Source organism: Leuresthes tenuis, unplaced genomic scaffold (assembly GCF_036924035.1).
Source record: "Leuresthes tenuis unplaced genomic scaffold, fLeuTen1.0.hap1 SCAF_2, whole genome shotgun sequence".
In the NCBI taxonomy this organism is placed as follows: Eukaryota; Metazoa; Chordata; class Actinopteri; order Atheriniformes; family Atherinopsidae; genus Leuresthes; species Leuresthes tenuis.
The window spans coordinates 18,203,611-18,229,465 of NW_027325356.1; the positions used below are offsets into that span (position 1 = coordinate 18,203,611).

At 41.9% G+C, this 25,855-nt stretch overlaps 2 protein-coding genes across 3 annotated transcripts in view; one reads left to right on the top strand and one right to left on the bottom strand.

Moving 5' to 3' along the window:
* Positions 1-25,855, bottom strand: part of cmc2 (C-x(9)-C motif containing 2) — a 264,026-nt gene that overhangs the window by 53,294 nt on the left and 184,877 nt on the right. The gene's annotated exons all lie outside the window — the stretch shown is intronic.
* Positions 1,481-25,855, top strand: part of gse1b (Gse1 coiled-coil protein b) — a 162,632-nt gene continuing 138,257 nt past the window's right edge. The window contains exon 1 of the mRNA XM_072380442.1: positions 1,481-4,236. Coding sequence (XP_072236543.1) covers positions 1,702-4,236 — 2,535 coding nt within the window. The 5' untranslated portion in view covers positions 1,481-1,701. The remainder of the gene's footprint in view (positions 4,237-25,855) is intronic.

Sequence of the window (25,855 nt, forward strand, 5' to 3'; positions counted from 1 at the left end):
TCCTGACTGTTTTTCTTTTGTTCTTCCTCTCAGCTGTGATTTGCCTGGATGAGCCTCTGGCTGCAGAAGGGGGGATTTCCCAGATCATGCAGTACCTAGATTTGACAGTGCAAGGCAGCATTGTAAATATGTGCTGAGGGAACATCATTGATGTTTTCAATGTGGGAATTTAAGGTGAAAACAGAACTATTTGAATATGGACCATTTGCAAGCACTTGCATGTTAATTATTCAATGGAAAACGGAATGTCTTTGCACTCGTAGGTAGGTAGGTAGATAGATAGATAGATAGATAGATAGATAGATAGATAGATAGATAGATAGATAGATAGATAGATAGATAGATAGATAGATAGATAGATAGATAGATAGATAGATAGATAGATAGATAGATAGATAGATAGATAGATAGATAGATAGATAGATAGATAGATAGATAGATAGATAGATAGATAGATAGATAGATAGATAGATAGATAGATAGATAGATAGATAGAAATGTTGGAAATGATGCTTAATGTTTGGGAAATTTCACTGTGATGGCATGTTGCATTTCACCTAAGTGTATACATGCATGTACCATGTATTCTTGTGCCCAAATGACATGTTCTTCAAAAGTTGCCATTGCACTGTTAAATATTGATTTTTCTAAGTCTTAACTTAGACTAGTCACACACCATAAATCCCATTTTTATACAGTTGTGAATAATTTGCATATATTTTTCACTACTGCTATGACATAAATGTCATGAATCTGGGTGAACTACTTTACACAGGGACAGTGTTAATGATTCTTGACACAGTATTGAAATCGAGTTGAGTCTCCTTGACTCTCTTTTGCCTATGGCAATATTTAATGATGGCCTGAAGGATAAAATTATTTATGCTGCTCAGGAATCTATTGCCAAATTTGAGATAGTCTTTTTCTATAACTGTCTATATATATATGTATATATGTGCGTGTGTGTATATATATTTATATATAAATATACTTCGAATATGAACGACAACTGCTCGAAAAATACTTAAAGGCTTTACAAAGTCACAAATGGGAAGCAAAGACTTCTTATGAGCTTTACAGATCCGTGGAGGAACGCTGATTTAGTGAGTTTTTTGGCCAATTACTGCTGTAACGGAGTTTTGCATACATATGATACCTGCATGCGGGAAGTCTGTTTAAATACACGGCTATTTGGAAGTTAAACTGTGGATATGATCACGTCTTTGACGCATGGATAGCTTCAGCGGGAGTGTGCGCTGGGGGCTGGCAGGGGGTGTGGGTTGTATTTGGGGTGTCAAAGCGGGTCCCATGAATTGGGGATGGCGCTGTGTACAGTGTGAGCGAGTTAGCAGCCAAAGTTGCACAGCGCAGGCAGAAAAGTTCGCTGGATAAACGACCAGTGATCTCAAGTTCTGTCATGTGGATGTCCAGTACAAACAAGCGGACCGCACACTTCACATAACAAGGACTTCCATTCTGTTGTGTGGATGTTTTGAGTGAATTTCTCCTTGTTCCTGAAAAATAGCACTTAACGGTTTGCTGGCTTCGCTGCACGCTGTTGTTTCAATGGACTGTCGTCTGTCTTATCATTCTGTAAGTTGGACAAAATTTCATTGCATGGTTGAAGACAAGTGTTTATCGCGAGTATGACCTAGCTGTGGACCGTATGCCATGTAGCCTTGTCTTGGGTGTTTTAAAAGAATGAACTCCTCCCGTGACCAGGAACTGGCACCCTTATCTCGAAAACACCGACTCATGGCTGCTGCAATGCCCGGTGAAGACAGCCCATTGCCTCGTAACGCTTCCAGGACTGAGCGGAACGGATTAGGTGGTCTTGTTCACTGTTTTATATGTGGAAGTGGAGTTACACCGGGGAAGGAATTAAGGTTACAAGTGACATATCAGAAAGACAGGTTTCCCTTTTTCCCGTTTCTCCAAAATCAAGAGCCAGCCCCGGGTGCGTGCGAACTGAGCCCGGATGGACATGCGCTGGTGTGCGCCGTGTGCCACTGCTTTCTGACGGAGCAGTGGAACTCCTTCGAGCGGAGCAGGACGCCTATTGAGAAGCGCATGTACTGGCTGAAACGACCCTACCAGTGCGACTCTCGGCGGATCCCACAGGAGTGGAACATCTCTTATGATCTGGAGAGGAGAATCAGTGTCAGCAGCCAGAACTACGACGGAGGCGCAGAGTCTGACTTCTCATCTTTTTCTGAAAACGAGAACATATCAGATCAGGAGATGGATGTAGTTGACAGAGTATGTGTGGGCAAAGACAAGTGTCTGAGAGCATCAGGCAAATCGCCAAGAGACAGTAGCAGGAAAAACAATGTCATCAGTATTAAAAACAGCCCGGATTCACAGCATGCTGTGCGCTACCCGGTGGGTGTTTATGGGGCGCAGGAATCGCCCAAAGCAGACAGTGTTCAGCCGGCGAGGCGCGGTACTAGAATTATGAATAATGTCTGTCAATCATCAGAATCTCTGGCAAAGTCCCAGGAGAGATTCCCTCAGCGATGCTATGACAGTCCGCTCTCTGACACACCTGTGGGAGACAACGGGGTCATTATGCGAAACAGGCGATGGCTGGAAGAGGAGAATGTCAGACATGTGGAGCCGCGTCAGATCCAGTGTGTGGCCGACAGCAGCTGTGCACCGTCCAGACATCCATCGCTGCTGCACAGAGGGAGAGCCGAAGATAACTCCAATGCTGCGCTGAATTTTGTTGGCATGGCTGCTGTCACCCCTAAATGTAACATAACTGTTCCCAGGGAGAATAACTCTGACAACTCAGATGAGGATGAGATTAACATCACAAGTGATGATGACAGAGACATGTGTGGCCTTAAAACAGGCTCAACATCCCAGCTCAGACCTGTCACAGACCTTTTAGCCAGAAAGAGTGCCCAAGCGCATCACACTGCAAACTCCAGCTCGGAGGAGTGTGTGTGCTATATCTGTGGCACTGGGCTCAGGCATGATAGCCAATATACAGTCAGTGTTCAGAAACAAGAGAAGGCACAGGGTGAGCCCTTCTTTCCCTTCCTGTGGCTTCACTCAGCTCCCCGCGGTGCGGTACCTATTAGTCCGGCAGGTACAACACTTGTGTGTGGTAGCTGCCACACGTCTCTCATGCAGCAGTGGCAGAGCTTCCAGCTGGCTGATATACCTGTCCTCCAGCGCCTTTATGTTGTTCCCCTCAACCAGAATTCTGGTGCTCTTCATCCTTCCAAGCTCACACCTCGAGATGGAAAAACGTCAGTGTCCACAGAGTGCACAACTGAATCTAAGGCTTCTCACGAGGCCTGTTTTCTCTGTGGTCAGGAGTGTAGAGGAGATATGAGAGTAGTTTATGCACAAGCTGGCGTAGGCAAATCCCGCAGTGTCATGTACTTTCCTTTCATTAACATGTTGCCTTGCCCACCTAATGCTCAGGGAGTGAGGAACGGCCGTGTGTACTGTTGCCCACAGTGCCATTCAATCCTGGAGGATATCTGGGGTGCATATCGACTCAGCCTCAGTGAAGATCTCATCACATCTGTCAGCTCCTTCCTCGTCAGGTACCACGCTTCTATGTCTGTGGACGGGTCTGGACTGATCCGCTATCAAACAGGGATGACGTCGCGCTCCAGCAGCTCCATGTCAGTGTGCTACCTGTGTGGAGTTGAGTTGAGTACAGGAGGAGAATACCAGCTGCATGTCAACCCACCTGGTCGCTGTGGGGAGAAGGAGCCTTTCTTTCCATTTCTCACAGTCCACCCTCCTGCACCACGTGCCAAGCCAGTTGACGCCACAGGCCTGGTGTCGGCCTGTAACCTTTGCTACCATGACCTGCACTCTCAGTGGGCCCAATATGAAAGCAAGGGCCTGGGACCCTCAACCCCTGCCCCTTTGAGCTTATCCAGTGCTAATCCCCAGCCACCAAGCTCCCCCTGGGCCCGCCAGTACAGCTGTGAGTCTTTTGTGTGTTTCTTCTGCAGACAGGAGCAGTGCAGGCAGGGTAGGCTGTGCGCTGTCACTGTGGCCCGGCTACCTGTGTTCTTGTATGCACCTCACAGCCCTCGCATGCTCCTGGTGGATGATGGTAGGAGGCTGGTGATTGGCTCTTGTGCTGAATGCAAGGCTATGGTGCAGGTGGGACAGAACATGCAGCAGGACAGGGCTAGACTTGGACCTGGAGCCTCAGTTGTGGGGAGGAAAGATGAAGAGTTGGCCTCGCCTCACTCTGGGCACAAGGTAAGAACAAAACAAGCAGGTTGATGTGATGTCCCGGTTCTTTTTTACTTTTGTTTTTAAATTCCACCCAGAGAATTCATAAGCTTCTTTAGAAACACACTTTCCTGTCATCTGTTGACCCCCCCTTCACTCGATAGCGGAGTGCTGACTGTGACTTTTTCCTGATGCTATCTCTAAATCTAATAACAAGTGGTGATAAGGAAATGCAGGGTAATGATCATATTTGATTGCACTGATATAATGAGTTTAAAGCTGCTCACTGGCCAGTGCAATATTTAATTCTGCTTTGGACAAAAGAATAATTCTTGTGTTTGTGCATGTGGCAGGAGACTCAGACAGAAAAGACTCAAATATTTTCATCAGAGCTCACTTTTACAAACAAAAGAGAAAAACATTGGGGACCTAAAGGCCAAGGCCAGCCCTCTGTTTGCTGTGTTTATGTCTATTTATGTTTATTTGAGCCTATTGCAGCTGCCATTGCATGTGAGGTAGGGTCCACCCTGGACAGGTCACCATGCACGCTCACACTCACTCCTAGGTTCAATTTAGAAACACCAATGAACCTACCATGCATGTTTTCTGATGGTGGGAAGAAGCCAAAGTACAGAGAGAGAACCCACGCATACACCGAGAGAACGTGCAAACTCAACAGAGAAAGGCCCCAAGGTGAGATTTGAACCAGTAATCCTTTTGCTGTGAGGTGACAGTGCTAACTACCACACCACCATGCAGCCCAATTCCTAACCTATTGAATGGATTTCTAAAAGCATTGAGTAAAATTACATTATTCTGTTAGTTTAACTCTTAATTAGCTCACTTCTAGAACTGAGTCATTAATCTATTAGCAATAAATTGGCGACAATTGATTCTTCTTTGCACCATGAGACAATCATCTTCCTTTTAGTGAGTATCAAGGAGACAATGTTACTCCAATTTGCCTCACAAAGACAATGCTGGCTAATTTAGCTACTTTGGCACTGATGTGTGTTTGATGACATTGCATTACATCACAGCTATTGTGTGGTGCATTTAGTTTTTCTACTGGTTTCAGTTCGTATTCATGACAAACTATGGTAATAGGTCATTTTAATACTTGCATAAGTGGTCCAGATGGGCTGGCTCAGTGAACAGTACATCTATACACTTCCTCTGAGGAGAGATGGTTCTGTCATCATTCCCTTTATGGTCTTTGTCTTGTTTTCTTTCACAGTTTTGTTTCTTCTAACTCAATAGCACAAAAAGGAAAGTCGATTTCAGAGCTCTGATTTTCCAGATGATGGTTAACTAAGTTGTAGGCTGTGGGGCTAAATGGAGGAGCATTTCAGAGCACTTCAGGATGGTGATGTGTAAATGAAGAGCTGAGGAGTATTTAGACAGCCAGCTGGCCCTATGAACACATCTCTTATGCAAACAAACGCTGACTGTCCGGCCACGCAGGACATGTGAAGAACATCTGTGGATGCCATTCACGCTCAGCAGCCTCTGTGCATTGCACACTCATACCAGCTGTCTGGAGCTGTCCAACCAATTCTTTCTGTCCTTAAAAAGTGTTTGGATTTGCACTATCATTGTTATAATTCCCAAAATAATTGTTTTATTTTTGTCTGAGAATTCACTTAATAGCAATCACATGGGAGATTATGATTATGGATTTTTTCTTCTAACTGCACGTAGGGGATTATCATGGCAGGGGTGTAGGGTGGGTAGAGTTTCAGGTGATCATTTTGAATTGGAACTCTTGCTGGAGGCAAAGTCAAGTTTGACCACATGGAGCTAATGACCTCATTGCTTAGAAGTGCCAGAGGTGTGGGGAAGGGATTGTGCAAAAGCTGCAGTATAACAGGTGCTTTGTCCTTTAGTGTCATGCTTTATACTTGAGATCGTCTGTCATTGCTGGGGTTTGAGCTCTCAGGAGGAAGTGCCCATCTGGTTCCCCTTAGTTCTTCGTGCACTCACATACAGTATTCAATTAATTCTTTCATGTTTTCCGACATGCCTCCCACCCCCAAGTCTTTAAAATTTCAGCACAAAGTTATGAGAATTAATATCTGTTTGAATTTGAGAATTCGGAGACATGACAATGACCAAGACAGAGACAAATTAAATCCTTAATCCCTTGTTATTGCTTAGGGTGTGTGAATACATGTCTTGAAGTATTAAAGAGGTGTAAGATGCTGTGCTGTCTCACTTCCCTGCTTGGTTTGAAATGGATTAGTACATGAAATGAGATCTAGTACATGACACTTGTAGCCGTTAAAAGTAACACACAGACATAGACACAACCATAAATGATGGATGGTCATCGTGTTCTCTGTTTTGCTTCTATGTGCTTAATTAGTATGTTGGACAACACGGTCGTTGACAGGTGTGTAAGTATAGACCACCAGCCAGTGACCAGAAACAGGCGTCTGGTCAGCAGACATTTCACTTGAACTCAGAGAGAATTTCCACTGATGAAGTCTGTGAACTTCATACATAGAGTTTTATGGGGATCCTGTGGATGAATTGATATCATTGTACAGTTTGAAAAGATGTAAAGAGAGAGAAAAAAGAAACAACCTGCAGCAAATAGATTCTAAAAATAAGTGTTGAAAATAATACCGCATAACAAGTAGTGTAGCTAATTGTCAGAAATGGATTATCCTGGGGCGGCTGTAGCTCAGGAGGAAGAGCAGTCGCCTGGAAGGTTGGTGGGTGAATGTGACATGTTGTGTGAAAGCACTTTGAGGTGTCAGATTGACTAGAAAAGTGCTATACAAGTACAGACCATTTACCATATAATATTCCTAACTGCTTTTCATTTCTTTGAAAATTAAAGTTATTGTGTTATCATTTGCATAAAGACTTAGACTTCGGCTAGACTTTATATGTCATTTAGTGTATGCCAACGTATAGCGTACAACAGAACAAGTAGTGCAATTTTAAAAAGAAAAATACAATAAAAATTAAACTATATAGAGAAAGCAATTTGTACTCCAAAATTTTCTCTTTGCCACATTCATTATGTTGCTTTGCTATGTTGCCTCCGTGGCCCTCTAACAAAAAAGCATACTTTGTTGGTCTACAGCTGGTTAGGCTGGGGATATTTGTTTGGATGCAATTTCCAATTTGCTCCACTAGATATCAGCACATACTACACTGCTGCTTTAAACATCATGCCATTATTCTTTGATCCATTCCGTTTCTTTGATGCTTAGATTTTGATTGAACTTTTGAGAATTCAACTCTGTGGTCATGTTGGATGATGTAATGTATGTTTTCATGCAGCTGCAGTGATGTGTGCTATCATTTTGCCCACCCCATTTATATCAGTGAGGGGAAGCTACAGTCACCTTTCTGGACAATGCATTGCCATACAACTCCAAAGCTTATTTCCACCTCAATTTTTCCACATAATTTTTAGATTATCACTCAGCTACTTTAAATAGTGTTTTTTTTTTTATATTTTCCGTTTTGATCCTAATGACTCTATAAAGATCAAAGAGTGCTCAAGCTTTTGCACATGCCACACTATCATGCATTGACATTTAAGACTAAGCCATATTTGAATGTCTGTTTAAGTGGTTGTATGTGCTTCTTTTTATTTTTTCTAGACTCAACAAAAAGGGTAATTAGCGTGGGGTTTCCTGTAGCTTTTCATACAAATGCAAAACTACTGATGACACATCTAAGGTGGTTTTAATTTCATTGTGTTACTCTTTTCATGGCATATATAGTGGAGGGCGGTAGGTTTTACAGGGATACTTCAGTTTACTTTTACGTCAGTTTTATTAAGTCTTTTTGGTGCACCTGCAGATGTGTGTATGTTATCCAAGTCACGCAATCCCCTGCAAGTGGTTTGCCTGACATACAAGGTGCACATCAGAACAGTTAAGTGCATCCTTCTTTTTCTTAGAATTGACAGCGTCCAAAGGATTTTTCCTGAAATCGAATTGCTGGCTTAGTTTCTTTTATGCTTGTCAGTGCTCCGACTTATGGCATTCACTAGGAAGGAATCTTAGTATCTTAAAATCGCACACTAATTGTCCCGGTTGTAAGTGTAAGTTAATGAAAACTGTCATTTGTTTTAAGGATTTGGATTGAATGATACTATGCATGTGTTATACTTTATATTTTTAGATTCTTAACCATTGCACCATATCAGAAAGCTGTCTGATCAGTCAGTCAAAATCATTCTGTAACAATTTGCCCAAACATGCTGTCAATCATTATGAACTATATCCTAATACAAGAAGAACAAGCTGTCCTCCGATAGATAAAGTGGCCCCCAGAAACTGGGACTTTTAACTAAAGCCAAAATAAACCTGCAGTCAACAATGTGTCCTCTGTTTGTATAAGGGCACAGACGACATTAAGAGTAAATGGATAACAAAGAGTGGCCCTGTGATGGACTGGCGACCTGTCCAGGGTGTACCCCGCCTTTCGCCCGATGACTGCTGGGATAGGCTCCAGCCCACCCGCTACCCGATTAACGGACTGTCGGTATAGAAAATGGATGGATGGATGGATAACAAAGACTAAATGGTCTGCACAATAGGACTTTTTAAAACCTTGTTTAGGTTATGCAAACTGCCTATGCAATGTGTTACCCATTCATAATGCTCATTCAGACTTTCTCAACCTGTATATGTATGCTATTTAGCACCTGAACCAACTTTCATGTGGGTGATTGGCCTGACCCCAACGCATGACAGGTAGTACCTCCAGTAGGTTGTCCTTAGGCAAGACCCCCTTACGCTACCTGCTTACCTGGGATATGACTGTAAGTCGCTTTGGATAAAAGCGTCGGCCATAAAACATAAACTTTATAGTTGCAGCACCTTTAACTCCTTAATCACTCACTGATGAACATATCTGAAGCTCCGTAGGGTTCATTGTCTTGTACAAGGACACTTTGATACATAGACTCGCTGTGGATTGATTAATTGACCTTATGGTTGGAGGAGGATCTCTTTACCTGCAGAGCCACACCCTCATTTAGCAGTTTAAACATAAGTGATCTTGATCCACTCCAAAATTGAAGGTGTTTTTCTTATGCCCATGCTCAAACTCTCTACTAAGTTTCATGAAATTAGGCCTGCTGGCTTCTGCACAATCCTGTTATCCATCACCTTCACCTTTGTTGCAATGATAAAATCTGCATTATGGTATAAAATGACGATATGTGTACCTGTACCTTCATGTTATGTTTATCTTTTAATGGGGGTTTTCTAAGTGAAAGTTTTCAATGTCAGAGGAGTGAAAGCTAGGTTTATAACAGAGTTCAGTCTTTGATTTGTTGCATGCATAGCAGCGGTGTGTGTTATAAGTGTGCTTGGTTTTTTTTTATAAGTGTGCTTCAGATATGGCTAATTTGAATATGTTTATACATTTGTGAATATTGTGTGTTTAAGCGTGCTTCGTGTCAGCTGTTGACTGTTCTCACTGTGCGGTCCTTACCCTTTAAAGGAGGTAGGTGTCGTTACAGTAAAAACTTGCTGGCCTCCTGACAGTTTCACCAAGGAAGATTTATAGAGTAGTCTGAGAAGAAGTGAAAGAACAATTACACATCAAATTTATATGGGATGTTGGAAAAGGAGAGGCAGAAATTATCAAGGGTGAATTATTGGAAGAAGAAGAGAGAAGAAGAGTGGGTGGGGGTGAGAAGATGGGGGGTTAATGGGATTTAAATTGCAGCCAGAGGAAAACAGAAGAGAAGGGGCTCCTATTCTTATCGTTTAATCATAAAAGCAAATCTAACCGCACAGTGTCCACAGAGTGTGCCATAGCCAGAAATGGTATTCTTTTAAAATAGTTCATCTAAAGCATGGTATTTGTTGTGGCCCTAACATATGGTGTGAGCGGTCTTTGGGCATACTTGTATATGCATGTAATTGTTTTGTTGAAACCATTCATATTGCGTGTAAAGTGTAAAGTTTCTACAGCTGTGCTCCTTCCCACTCTCAGCAGTGCAGTCTGACAGACAGCCTAGCGTTTCAGAGGGAATCCTCTGGTATTTGAGGAGCTTAATTTCAAAGCTGCTGGAGGTGGGTTTTGATTAGCTCTTAAAGCTTTAATCATTCTCTTCCCGCTAGCCTCACTCAGTTCTGCATTCTTGCCCATATCTGAATGGAGAAATCAGATCATGTATGGAGAAAATGAAATGGAGGTGTTCCAGCTTTTCCTTTTATGATCAACTTGGCTAAACATGAACCTACTGTATGTATAAGGCTACCACACACAGCTCTATCATGGTAATGGTTTGACCATGCAGGTTCTGGCCTTCCAATCCTTTGTGATGTCATAGGTCGTGTTTTGAGCTGACTATGACACAGAATTCATCATACTGGAGCTTTACCTCAATTACACCATCTGGGAATAATTTTTTTGCTATAGTCACATTATAATTGAAGAACAATCATTAAAGAAGAAGGTTCCTATTTAACTAATTGGTCATTTCTTCAGATATCATATTGAATAATGTCTCAAAAGACCATTTTTTTCTCTTTCTGTTCTCATATGCTGCACATTGTCTGCCTGGATGAATCCACATAGGCCAAATAGGGTCATTAAAGACACTTAAGTGAAAATATTTTACCAGTTGAAGTGAGAAATGCAGTGAAAAGCCAAATAGGATGGAGAGAATGATTTAATTAGGCATTATCAGCAGTTCTGTACCACCCTTTGTTGGTATAAAGTCATCAACTACAAACTTTTAATCATAGTGAGTGATCTGTCAGCCTGACACTGCTTCTTTGGGGTTGTTTACTTTTTATTTCAGCAAAAGGGTGTCGATATTATTGAGAGAAACTGAGGATGTTGGCAAGGTATGTTGGGCTTTCAGAGCTTGCCAGTGTCATATTTTGTCATAGCATACTGACCTTATATTGACCCTTAACCCTGCAGAGTCAAGCAGAGAGAGAATGTAGATCTGGTACAGCCCTCAGTGAAAGGGTCACGAAGAATCACATGTTGCAGCAGGGAAAGAAACTATATGAGACACCTGCTAAGCATTTTGATGCTTAAAAAAAATCACAGTATTATGTCATGAGGTTAGCCCTTGTGATTAAGCTTAGAAACTCTTTTAAGTGCCAGACGTTAGATTATTTTTTTCACTGTGTAGAATCCTCTCTTATAAGGCTTACAAGCATTTTCAAGTGAGCATACTCATTCCTACAAATGTACACGCATACAAATTTGATATCATCAATCTAATGATGGGGGTTCCTCAGAAGGTTTCTCTTTTCATCTCTCAATGGCCTCATTGAAAGCTGCTGTTGCTTCAGATTCTTCATGTCATACGATCCGGGAAAGTTCACTTCAACGGTAACATAATGCTGTAACACAGCATTTTAATTCATGAATCACCTAATTAATTGATTAATTAATTGCATTACATTTGCTTTGTCTGTAGAAGTTTGACTGGAAATGTGTCCTCTAACATGTTTGATCTGGAAAACCAGCTCATTGTCATGTTGCATTATCGAGATGGTATGAGGTACATTTTGGGGGTATGACTTGAATCACCATCTTAGATGGAGAACCTATTGATTTCACAGCTGCAGTGCCCATGCATTCTATCAGAGTGTTACATATGAACCTTTTTGTTTTCATATTGAATGGTGAGTCCTGCACGAAACAATCGGTCATGAACTGTTAAAAATTGAACATACAGACAAAATCTATGATTCTTTGTTTCCTGTCTGTATTCTTCCTTGTGTGCGATCATAATTCAACAACAATATGACACAGTGACAGTAAATGATTTAACTGTAAGAAATTGAAGCAGTCTGAGACTTCATATCTCTGCTAGGCTGATTGAAAATATTTCAGATCTGGATCTGGATCAAGACCAAAATGTAATTATGTCTAATGTTTTGCCATAACCCGCTTCTGGTAAATTAGAAAATGTTTAAAGTTTTGCACAACGTTTGAATAATGAAACGCACAAATAAATCGAACCAACTCCTTAAATACATTTGTGTAGGCAATTATGTCATTAAGTCACATCTTCCAGCCTTTTTTGAAGCACAGGAAAGAGGAAAACAGGGGGAAAAAAACCCAATCTGCCATTTGTTCATGTTATAACAAGGCTTTGAACAGAGTATCTTTGTCTGTGGTTGCCTACCACCATACAACTGCTTTGCTCTATGACTGAGGCCTCTATCTATTTTTCAGCAATACTTTGGTCAGTGATTAAAAAAAGATTATTAATCAATAAATTAATTACTTTTTTTGGATGCTATTACATTAAAAAAGTGATAGCCAAACTCAGTGTTCTGGGCAGTGTGAAAAGGGAACAGAGAGGGCAGTGTACTTGTTGTTTCAATAGTGTTTTTGTGGTTGCCCATTTGGCACCAAAATATGTGAACGCACTGAGCCAGTAAACGACTGGTCAACCATCAAGCTGGAATCCTGTGAGAACTAAGTCATGTGAGGGGGAGTATAGCGCCAGTTCAACTTTGTGTGTATTCATGTGATGCTGCATATATTCTGGGTCCTATGTGAGGTTTCTGCACAGGAGACCCATTCTGCTTCAATTGCAATGGACTGTCAACTACATTAGATGTAGTAGTTTCATCTGTAGGAGACAGATGTTTGTTGTACAGTCATTTATAATACACAAATGTCAGGCAATTTTATCTCTGTTGAAGCTGTGAATTAGTTTCACATTAGCATCCAGGGTTACTGCACTGATTTTAGACTTTAGTTTTAATTAGTTCAGTATAATATATGTTGAGTACTGCTACACACATAGTACTGCTAAAACACTATAAAAGCCTTTATTTCTCTAGAGAATTTTAAAACTTGTGGCTGTCAGTTAAATTCTCTAGAACTCTGGCTGCAGCATTTTGGATCAGCTGGAGGCTTTTCAGAGAATTTGTGGGACAGCCCAGTAATAAAGAATTACAGTAGTCCAATCTTGAAGTAACAAATACATGGACTAGTTTTTCTGCATCACTCTGAGACGGGATGTTCCTAATTTTGGCAATATTACGAAGGTGAAAGAAGGCAGTCCTAGAAACCTGTTGCATATGTGCGTCAAATGATACATTTTGGTCAGAAATACCTCCAAGGTTCCTCACTGTAGAACTAGAAGCCAAGGAAATGCCATCTAGAGTTACTATATAACTAGGCAATTTCTCCCTGAAGCGCTCAAGTCAAAAGATAACGACTTCAGTTTTGTCTGAATTTAGAAGCAGAACGTTCTGAGTCATCCAGGTCTTTATGTCTTTAAGACATGCTTGTAGTCTGACCAAGCTGTAGGTTTCATCTGGTTTCATAGATAGGTACAGCACCATAGTAATGGAAATTTTTGCCATGCTGTCTAATAATGTTACCGAATGGAAGCATGTATAAAGGGAAAAGAATTGGTCCAAGCACATTACCCTGAGAAACTCCAATATTCTTTGTTTACAAGAACAAACTGAAATCTGTTTGATAAATATGACTTAAACCAGTCTAATTCAGTTACTTTAATCCCAATAACACGTTTAAGTCTCTGGAATAGAATGTTGTGATCTTTGAATATCAGGCCCTCAACCAAAGTCTGTGCCTCAGATTCCCCATAGCCTGATGTGCACTTTCCCTGAAATGTAACAGCACATTTGCAGGCTGAAAAAACTGTGATTGGTCCACATTGTACACCATATATATGTTTGTATTGTTTTGCTGAAATGTAATGCCCTGTTGAGCAAAAATGTAACAGGCTGTAAAGCTCATAATGCAGCTAAAGTATATGTTGTTTTCAGAGTTTTAAAAGCTTTGCCAGTCCATTCTTAGTATCCATTTGTTCAGCGCCTCCACAGACAGTCTTCCCTGAGGTCTTCTTTCTCTGCAGTCATTTGATTAAATTAAGTGTTACTTAATTTATTTGCTTTCTCCATACTCTTTGAGTTTTGCAGAGAGCTAAGAGTTATTTGATGACAGGAGCTTTCTGGAAACCTTGCTGGATGAATATATTCCTGCTATTTATTTTTTAAGCAGCAAATCTTTTCAGAGACAAGCAATGTGCTTTTTGGAAATAGTGTTCTAAGCCAGTGCACATATCCTGATGTTTTTCCTGGACATTTTTCATACTGTACATCTGCTTTGTTATAAATTCTCTAGTATTGCCAAAATTGAACGTGGCTTGATGTGGCCAATGTGTAAGAGCAGGTATGCTTAAAGGCAGTCACTACCATCCTGGAGTTTGAGTTTTACAGTAGTAAACTTTGGTTTACTGTGGTAATTAGTGTGTAGAGTGCAATGCAACTATAGCTCAGCCCTCTCTGCTACAGGCTGCCTTCTGGTCATAACAAACACATTCACCCGCTGTCATGTAAATACATGCATTCACCAGACTTGCACTTAAATACACACACACAGGGTATAATCTTTGTCGTCATTTGCATGAAGAACAGCTGCAAATTTGTTTGGATGTGTGTGTTTGTGTACATGTGTGTCTACCAGGTGGTTGGGAGCACTGGCAGGTGTTTGGTCTCGTGCTGGCAAATGCAGCTGCATTGTGCCACAGCTGTGTATACGTGCACTCTGCGCATGTGTGCTTCTGCACCTGGACTCAACTGGAGTGTGTGGCAGCACAGTAGCTAATAGCGGACCTATTTCCTTAACAGACATTTAACATGTAACTCATGTGCTCTGCTTCATTTCTTATTGCTATTAAGTGCTTCTCATTAGTCATGCGCTTTCAGACTTCCTAAGTGTTGGTGAAGGCCTTTGTGAATGTGATTTTTCTTCTTTTAGCTGTTCCCCTTTGGTCCCTACATTGTTTCACTTTTCTCTTGTGTCATGCTTCAGCACTCTTGCTCGACCTACTTATACTTTTTATGAGGGACAACTCACCCTCACCCTGCTGCCAGGACAACTGGAGATGTCAGCTACAGGATAAAGAGCCCTCCTTGGTGGACTAAATATACTACACAACTACTGGCTCAGACCAACCAGTTGCTAGATTGCTTCACCTTTAATGTCAGCCAACCAAAAAAAGAGATAAAGATGAGCATTACTGGTGATCTTGTGGGAGCTTATTTTGGCTGAAGAAGACATTCCCTTCTTGTATTACTCCCTCCTCCTGTAAGCATCCCTAAGTCCTGGCCCTGACCCCTTCTCCCTAACCCCCACACATGCCGTCCAGCCACCTGGTCTCTCACAAACTCAGCTTGTCCTGCCAGCCCCGGGACAGCTGGGAAGACAGAGACAGAGAGGGAGTTTTGGACTGAGCCTCACATGTCTCTAGAGACTGTGATACCTTTGGAAGAATGCAGACTACATAGTATCTCTGACACATTTAGCTTTATGTGGTCTCTTCCCTTACACTAAAGTCTTCAGACTGAAGCATCCATAGAGTATTGGCATGTAGCCGATGTCATACACTTTCTACAGGAACTTTTAGTTAATCTGGGCTCGGTGTGCTGTGTATTACATAACCTTTGGTAATGATTGTATTATCCTGTTGACAGAGTATCACGCAAACAAAGATAAATGCTCTCAATGACCAAGCCGCAAACATACGCAGACTTGCATGATCACACAGACTTTGAGACTTTGTTTCCATGGTTGAACTTTTCTGACTCACCGTCACTGGCATGACCATGTTATGAGTCAGAAATAACCTGTTAACATTTCTGCACGTGTGACAGATAGATACCACATATTCTCTTGTCTTTATTTATTTGCTGCTTTTTGTGCTTTCCCTTTCAAGTAAACAAGCTGCACTGTTGAAATGTTATAAATGTAGGATTTATGTGACTGTTTACCACTGCTGGTTATGTTTATGACTTATTGAAAGGAGGTGTAAACTCATCTGAAGCTATGGGGCTAGCACTGTGCTAACATAAGATTTTTCAGCTTGGTCAGTGGCATTTCCCACATTGTCCAAGGTTGTCTGCAATATAGACCAATGTGCTAGCCATGGTTAACGGGCAGAGCATAGCCTCAAGGAAGCCACCAGAGTAGATTTAACATGTCCAAATGATCTCCAAACTCCTTGAAACACAGCTGCACTGCAGTTGGCTTGTACTGAGATTTATAAGCAAATATAAAGCAAGAATATTCTTTAGCTGGAGTCGTATGATACAGTTTGGAAGCATCATTTTAGAGGAATATATGTTGTTAACATTATGAGTTGAGGAAAGTCATATTGAAGCCCAGTGTTTCCTCCTCAAATATATATCCAAGAGTATAAAATGCTTAAATTGTTATGAGTCCACAGACGCAGAGGGGTTCTAGATGTTTTTATGTTACCCTCTTCTTCAGGGGGCTATAAAAATAGCACTTGGCTCAAGTTAGGTGTCAGAGGTCTTCTTCTCTTTCTCTCCTTTTTTTTCTTTCTTCTTCTCCCAGCTGTGTCATCTCTCTCCTTGTCTGTCCTGTCCCCCATCACCTCAGTGTCCCCTTTCCTTCTCCACTCCCCCCTTTTCCTCTTTTTTCCTTTTATCCCACTTTTACCCCTTCTCATCTCCCTCCTCCTCTTCATCTCTCCCTGTGGTATTAGCAGGGCCACATGTTGCTGGCCTCTCCTGGTGGTGTGAGCCCCATGGCAGGCCCTGGCTCCAGGCTGACGCGCTGCTCGGTGTGTGTGTGTTTGCGCGCGCGTGTGTGTGTGTGTGTGTGCAGATGAGAAGGAGAACTGTAATGTGTTCCTGCATGCCTAATGGTAAATGCGTGTGTGAGTGCGTGTGTGAATGTGCGTGTGAGGCCGCTAACACAGTAACCTGATAGTGGTGTGGCTGAGCAGTACAGAGCGGAGCAGTGCTGTGATTTATCCCGCGGGCCCAGCAGATGGCTGCAACAGGAGTTTGTTTAAGTTTGCTTCAGAGCCGGGCAAGCAGCCAGGAGCATAGAGGACGCTTGCCAGAAAAATGTTCACTGACTCTGGATGCCTAACCACACCACTCCCCCTCTCTTCTCCCCTCTGTCTCCCCCTAACCCTTGACAGCCCCCTCAGTCCAACACACACACAGACACACATGGTCTTGCAGACTTTCTGTCGCTACTCTCCTTTTACCCCTCTCTAATTTCTCTCTTTCCTCCCATCTGCTTCACACACATGCTTACACACATATGCACATCCACATGCACACACACACACACACAGCAGTTTGTCCATGCTTCTGTGTTCTGTTGGCAATGTCCCTGCTGCAGACATGATCTCACACCTCATGAGGGGGCATTAAAGACTGAGGATGTGTCCATTCTGGTGGGGGTCTTCTGAACACAACCATATGACTGGCACTTTGCCTCTCACACTAGAAAAGAGACGGATTTCTTGAGCATAAACATGACAGAGCTGCACATGCACAGTCATGCACAAGTTTAACGTGCACACACAGCAGATGATTTATGAAATAAGGTCCAGTTGGATTTTGAATTTCCATACAGTGCCTTTTCATCTTCCACTCTGACTCAGACTCCCTGATTGCGGAGGTGATGATAGGTCCTGTAGCATCATTTCAGGTCACTCATGTGATAACTGACCTCCCCCTCAGCACATCAGCTGCACTTTTCTCTTCTCATCTCCCTGGGGTCCTTTACTTGTCCTCATCTTGTCTACATATACTCCTTTTCTCAACACAGCAAAAAAAAAAAGCAAAAGGTCTCCATGACTAAATCAGATGAAGCAAAAGACATCAAAGCTGAAAAACAAAGGAATGAATGAATGAATGGTTTTAAGGCTGAGTTAGTGAGCAAGGTTGAACATTTCGTCACTTTTTTCAGGAAGAAGTTGGACAAACTGCTTGAACCCTGTGGGTTATGTTTTTGTTTTCTGTGCTGCATATTTTTTGTTTTGTGCTTTTAGTCTTTATGTGCTCTTGTCTTCATTTGTGAGTTTGCTGAGGTCTGAGACCACATAAGCATTAAAATATCTCAGACAGCTTTTTCTCCATATCTCTATATTTTATTCATTCAGGATTCTTAAAGGATACTGTTACAAACTTTGGCCTGAAATGTTTTGTGAATGTGAGTTCAGATTGTGTCTTGTATGGCAAAATAGCTAAATGTATAGTTAAAAATAGTTTTATCTTTTTGTCTTTTTTTCCTGAAGTTTATTCTCTACTTCAGCATCTTCCTGCTAATTCTCTTGCCTTTAACAATCAAACTAATTTCCTTTTCCATGTTTTTTTGAACATCTTTGTTTGTCATTTAGTTTCCCCATTTCCACATCCACCACTTGCTGAACTGTTGTTGAAGTATCTGCTTAATTTTCACCCCTTGTGGCCTTTTCCCATAGTCACCAGTGGCTTTTTCTGTTCAGTGACTCTCAGTACTACCAACAAAACCGGTTATGTGAGAGTTTTCAGGGTCTGGGATATCCCAATGCCAGCAGATGTACAAATGTGTAACTTCCTGGAGAGAAAAGAGGCATTGTTGTATTTTCCAGCAGAAAAGGAGCATTAGGTATGTCAGAAAACAACAATGATAAACATTAAACAGTAAACAATAATGAGACTAATAAGAACGACCAGCAACCATTTAAGATTCTTTTAGTAGCAATAGGACATAGGACTCTTTGACCAACTGTGCCTGTTTAGTAACTTGACATGACAAAAACAAGAGCTATGCGTTTTGATTGATACTTAGCATTTTTAAAGAAATAACACAGCGCAGGGTGTACAGTGTTGTCTAATTGTAACAGGAGCTATCTTGATTTATTATTTATTTATTTCAGTTTATTATTTTTCAGGCGAATCAGTCATTTCTGCTGGGTTTGGGTACTTTTCTGTCCGACATCTCCACCCTGCAACATGTGTTTTTTGAAAACCACTTCAAATGCAGACGATCCACGTCAAACAGAAAGAGAAGAGACAGGTGAGGAGGAGAGAATTATGTCTGCCTTTAGCGCTGCTCCTTGATAGCTTCGGGGGAGAGGAAGTGAGTAGGTCACAGGTCAGGTAGCTTAGCAGCCTGCTAATGAATATTTATCCGCTGAGGTTACAGTTAGTTGATGCAGTTATACTTCTGCCAGACTCATTACTTTAACTATGCTTGTGTTCACTAATTACCTTCGTATGTCAGTACAGTGGCATATATTTTAGTATCAGGGTTGTAGTCTGGTTATTTGAGATGCTAAAGGTAGACGTTCAGACAGAAGGCTGGGATTTTTATTGTTTCAGTGACAGAACTTACTATATTTTGTGAACCTGAAGGTTTTAAAGCCATTTTCACACCACAACGCATAAAATGTGCTATTTATAGGTATACTATTAAGAATTTCAGAATTCTCCTCTGCTTTTATCTACGATGACTATATCGTTGATATCTGCCCAACATGGCTTTATGTGAACCCTAGGTCTTTAATGGGGGAAAAAGTCATTGATATTATTATCTGTCATCACTGTCATGTGTATATAACACTCTGTGTATGGACCAGACCAGGTGGGGTCCTGGTGATCCAGTTGGTGTCCACCTGCTGGTTTGCCTAAGGGGAGCAGCAGGCATAACATTTTCTACAGACCCGAGCCTCAGACAGACTGACGCTGGCTGAACAGTGATCAGATGCTGTTTGACTTTCACTCAATGTGGAACATGTGTCTGCAGTGTTGGACCGATAGCAGGCTTTGGATGAGCTCCCACACTGCACAGCTTTGCAGGTGCCAGAGTTGTTCCGAGTTATGCATAAGCTTGTGATAGTGTGAGAAAGACAGTAGGAGCTCTCCACGCACGTAAGAGCATTTTGAGCACTGGTGCCTTCTTGAGGATCTGTCAGCACAGATCAAAGGCATCCTTCTTTGTTGTTTTTCTGTTCTTGGCTGACTCAGCGTGCGTGGAGTATTAGCTGCTTTTATGGAGTGTTGCTGAACCGGTCAATGGGCTAAGGCTACATGCATGGCCGCGGTGCTGTTGGATCTCTGTGATAGGCTGTTAAAACTGACTGACAGCCCTGCTTTACAAGCTGCCATACATCAACCAGTAGACCTGTTGCACCAGTGGGAACACAGCCATTTTTTTGTGTGCAAGTTTGTGTGTGCATGAGTAAATGTGTAGGTTAGGGCATAGTAAGGATCAGTGTGGAGCAGAAACAGGGCCGGCTGTTGAATGATAAGGACTGCTGACCTTGTAACCTCAAGCTAACTGTGACGAGGTCATCTCAAATTACAGATAACCAAATGTTCCCTGTCTGAAAGCATTAAAACAGGATGGTCTAACCCCTGGAACAGAAAGCTTTTCTCACACAGTGATGGATGACATTTTTCTGACCAACGGTACGTCCAGTAAATACAGACTAATGGACAAAACAATAAATATATAAAGACTTAAAACATGGGCACGTAAGGAAGAAATTACTGTGTAATATTTTATTCTTCTTCTCATGAAAACGATGGCATTAAGTTCTTTAATTTCAAGAGGACCAGAAATCTTAAACTGGCAAAATATTTTTGCTTAATCATAAATCAGATCGCGTGTGGCACGTTTATAAATCGCTTTTGTAAAAGAGGTGCTTTCTGCAGACTTCACCAGACAGAAAGAGAAATTTGATATTTTTCTGAGGAACTATGTAGTCAGACCAAATTAGCAAAATGTTTGTGGTGGCTCGAGTTGATAGTAGATTATATATCAAGTTGTCAGAGAGACACTTGGCAAGATTCTGAAAGCTCAGATGTTTGATACTTATGACAACGGTGTCTTTAAAACAATATATAGAAAGCAAAGAGACTTTTTTCCATTGGCTGATCGTGTACACACCTGGTATGTGTCAACAGTAGTTATAGTTGTGAGCGAGGGCCGTGTGCGTAGAGGAGCAGATTTCCTGAGTGTGTGGTATTGCATGGCCAAACCCTGAGGTAAATATTTGAGAACTGCAGGCACCACTAGGAGAGGGTCTGTCTTTGATGGGGGGGGATTTTATGTGAGGCTGAGGATGACGTCAGTCAGCTTTCCCTCAGTGGATCACAGACTGAGAGAGCCAGGAGTTTAGTGTCTCTGTGACTCAATTCAGACAGACATTCAAACTAGTGTTACATGAACTGCTATTCATGAGTGGGATTGTGTGTGTGAGTTTATTGTGAACTTGAATTATCCTTCACTTTGCTTGTGGCATCCCCTCAATCACACATTCCCCACTGTTTTTGAATGGCAATTAAACAGATGGTTTGGAAAGTTATTTTTGACAGTTGTTTCATAATTTTCCCAAATATTTAGCTTTTTACAATATGAAAATGACAATGAATATTGACATTGATTTTCATTTTGTATCCCATGAATAAGCAGCAATAGTAGCCTGGAGTTTTTTTTTCTCACTCTTGATCTCTGTATCTTTTGTCCTTTTTTTTACATTATTTTCTCTCTCGACTCCAACTCTTCCTCCTCCACCTCCTCATTCTTTGCCTCATCTTTCCCCGTTTCAGTTCGAAGCGAGCCAATCTCTGCGGCGCCAATGCTGGTTCTTTATTTTCCCCACTGGAGAAGTCAGATTTATTGGTTCAGAGTCTATTTTTCAAACTAATTTTAGTTTTTCATCACTTATCTCTCAACATTAGCTTCTATAGGTCACTTTTTTTCATGTTCAGCGGTGAAAGATAGTCAGCGTGGACAGCGCAGTAGGCAAACTGGTGTAGATCATGTGTTTATACTTGTGTGTGTGTGCGCTTACATGTGAGTGGGTGTGTGCATGTCAGTGCACAATCCAAGCACAGATGTTCTCAAAGGCTCCAGTTTTAGGCAGTAGTTCTCCCTCTCCCCTTGGAGAAAAAAGGGAAGTGTCTAATAAAAGGCGGCCGTATGAGACGCAGTGAGTCATACACACCCGCACAGAAAGAGTCGACTTCCATCGATCTCTCCGAGCCTGTGAGAGAGAGTCAGAGAATGAGTGAGAGAGCGAGGCAGGAAGCAGGGAGGGAGGCTGTGCCAAGCTGGAGCTGAATTCCTGCCAAGAGTCTACTTGTTTGCTCGTCTGGCTGGAGCCAGAGGCTGACCTTATTAGCTAGGAGGGCAGCCGTCATATTAAAACACATCTGGCGCTCAGGGAGCCCAAATAGTCCTCATATTGTCTTCCTGCTTGCTCCTGACCTTGCGTTACCTAGCAGGAATGCTGACAAGGGCTTCACGCATCTGTTGAGAGTTTCACCAGGGTCTTTCTCCCCCTCCTCTCCTCCCTCCCACCATTGCTGTCTTTACTGGCGCCTGCACGGTAGCTCTGTGGGACCTGTTTTTCTTCCTCCCCCCTTTTTCCTCTTCCCTCCCACCTTTTCCACACACCACCCCTCAACACCACCACCACTCTTTGGAGTAGCGTTCTGGTACCCCCCATGGAGATTCTTTTTTTTTTTTTTTTCAGCCCTGCCAGGTTGCTGTGTCGATACAATTATTCCTGTGTGTATTTGTTTTATGAGGGGCTGTAACCTGGTCCTGTTTAAACAGCTCTTTGCTAGTTATTTTAAAGTGTGGATGATGCCGCGTCCTGGGGCTGCTAGCCAGTCTGTTTAGAGAGGGGGGCAATTTTATGATATGCAGAAGTTTTTACTAGAGAGGAGCTGTAGGTAGGTGCACAGGAGGTTAAAACTTTTACTGTACAGGAACCAAATACTGGCATCTCTTGGATTTGGTGCCCAAAAAATAGTCCAACCCAAACAACCTACAGGTTGCTTGTCCTAAAACATCGGATGCAACCCTTATAAGCATTTCTGAAACAAATTTAACAAGTGCTGCAAATTTCATAAAGAAGCTGATGAGAGGATGATGGAAGAGGAGATGATGGTGTAAGTCCCAAGGCTAACAGGCACAGGACCTGAATTAGAGACGACAGTGAGACCTTCAGTTTTGTAGTAGTTATTATAGTTTTACTTCACTCACTGTTTACTTACATTCTCTCTTGTTCTTTGGTTAGGTTCAGGTACTTGAAATATGTGATAAGGGTTTGGAAATTATTATAGTTGGTATCAGACTTCACCACAGTATCCTTATAGTGGAAAGCTCTGCTTACTTCTACTGCTACTTAGTAGTGTGACAAGTCCACTGGAAAGTTTACATGTAACTGTAATTGTAAGCTGCAATAACATTTGGCTAAAACAACCACAGACAATAATCCACCCTTATAGGGTGTACCTTTTGCTTAGAAGAAGCTCCTTTGTGGTACATTTGAAATCAAAGCTTCTAAATTTTGGTTATGTCCATTGTGAGAACTCTGCCTTATTTATCCTTATAGCTCAAATGTAGCTGGATGTTCCTTACAGGCCCAGAAACAAAACACACCAGTAAGTTATTGTACACTGCTGCAGATGGGAGTCAAGTGGTCCATTTCACACATCCCTGTTGCAGTCCCTGATCTCCCTCCCGCACATCTGCTCTCCTTTACTGTCCTGTAGGAATACACATTAACATGATCGTGGTCTGTTTGTTGGACTGGTGGCTGCATGTTGTTCTGCTGTACTGGTCATTTTTCTGCATGTGTATACCCTTTGACCCATCAACATCCTCTGGTTTCAGTAACAAGTTCTAATTAAATTCTAACCTCAGATGTCCCCTTGACCCCAGCCCTATAAACACACACCAGGCTCCTCCAAAGTCGACCTGACTCTTTTTTTTGTTTTGTTTTCCCTTTGTGTCCTTTCCTTTTAAAAAAAAATAGAAGAAGAAAGATGTGTCCGTCAGAGAGACAAACAAGTGAAGTCACCCTGTTTAATTTTCTTTGTGTTGTCAGAGACATTTTCAAAGATTATGAAGCAGTAAACAGATGAACATGAGTTATATCAGTTTCCCTGAGCCAGAAAAATTGTTTATAGTGACAGAATCACATGTGTGATTTAACATCTGTTTGCTGGTGGAGTCTGGACTTACTCATATTACAAACACAAGTCATTCCCTTCCTCTGTGTCTACTCACTCCATCCTCTAGCTGCACCGGACATCTTGCTTTCTTTTTCATCTTTGCCTGTTTGTATGTACGTGTATGAAAGCTTTGCTTTTGTGCATGATGCAGCATATGTGTGGTTTTGCTCAGTCTCCACACCCACCAGCTCTGTCTAACTTTTCTTATATTGAGTCTCTCTGTCTCAGTGTAACGCCATGACTATTAACCAGTGTGCAAATTACACATTTGCAAATTAGTTATCCACATCTTTTTGTCCGTCTTTAAATTCTGCTTGCAGTTTTGATTAACCAAGCGGCGCTATGATTTATTTAGCTTTGTGCATGTATATTTTGTCTTTCTTTTGAGTCTGAGCTCAGCACTCATTTATGTACAAGCATTCGCATGCACACAAATTCTTGCCTGTTCTATAACTTCAACGCACTGACTATCTGCAAAAAGGTCTTACCTTGGAGTGATGCTCGCATTTACTGGCTGCCACCACATTTTGTGTCACAAACATCATGGTTAAAAAGCACAGCACAGACAAGAACAATGGGGGGGGGGTTACACACAGAGACAGTGTGAAGAGCGCTATGTTGTGTCACTCTACAGTGTATCTGGTAAAGCTATTAGTGCTGTTGACCACCAACTCTTTCATCCCCTTCATTTAACATGCACACACACACGCCCCAGGGCCTCTGGTAAGAGCGTTATTTTATTTGCTCCCAGGCTGTTAGTGAACTTTATTGCCTCAAAATCTTTTTATGCGCATCTCAGCTGCTGTGTTTGAGCTGTGCACACACAATCTGTAGTCGTACCCTGAGCTTGAGAGAAAGTAAATGAAAGACAGAAATATATCTTGATGGCAAGAGATAGTGATAGTTGACCGGACAGACTGCATCCTCAGGGGAGATTCCTGACATTCCTCTACTTCCCTGCCCACTACAAAGAGACCCATTGCACAATTCACATCACAGTTCTACCTTGTGACACACACAAACACGCGCACTTGCACACAAAGAAGTCCTCTCTCTTAAGTATGCTCATCACTGTTTCAGAGAGCATTGTTGCAACCCAAAGATCCAATTACTAAAGCTGTGACGGCTAATCTAAACAAGCAAAGTAAGATGGATTGTTGTGTGTCTGTGTATGTGTGTGCGTGCGTGTGTGTCGTGGGGTGGGGTGGGTTGGAAAGCGGGGGTCTCTTCCTCCCTCTATTGATAGAATAAATAAAAGTGCTTCCTCCCTCTGCTCTCTGGCTCTTCCTGTTGTCCCCCTTGTGGAGAGGGGAAAGGACATGCCACTTCCATAACTCTTGTTCTCTCCCCGTCTCTGCCTCTTTTGAAAATTTTTTTCGGTCACTTAAAATTCATCATCTTCCTTCTCCATGTTCCATCCATCCATTTCCTATTTTCACCTCAACCTGTTCAGGGTTGTGGGGGTCGTTTCTTATTTTCTTACTAAAATTCTCAATTCTAAATTGCCAAAGAATTTAGTGGAAAAACTAAAATCAGACAGTAAACATTAGAGACTAAATGGCGGAATAAAAAAAAGACACAATTGTGTTATTACCGACTACGTTTAGTTTATTATTCAATTAGATTTGTTAACTTATCATATGTTATAATAATGCAGACAGTGCTGGTGTTTATGTTAACTGGAAACTGATTATACCTGTATGGCTTAAAGGAATTATATGTGTGTGTTTCGTGTGTGGTGGCCAGGTCCTCAGCATGGGAACAGCTGTTCAGAGCTGTGCTGGCCACACACACATGTTTCTGATTAGCACTTGGTGACTCCCCTCCTCCTCCTCCTCCCTCCTCCTCCCCCCTGCCCTCCCTGCTCACCTCCC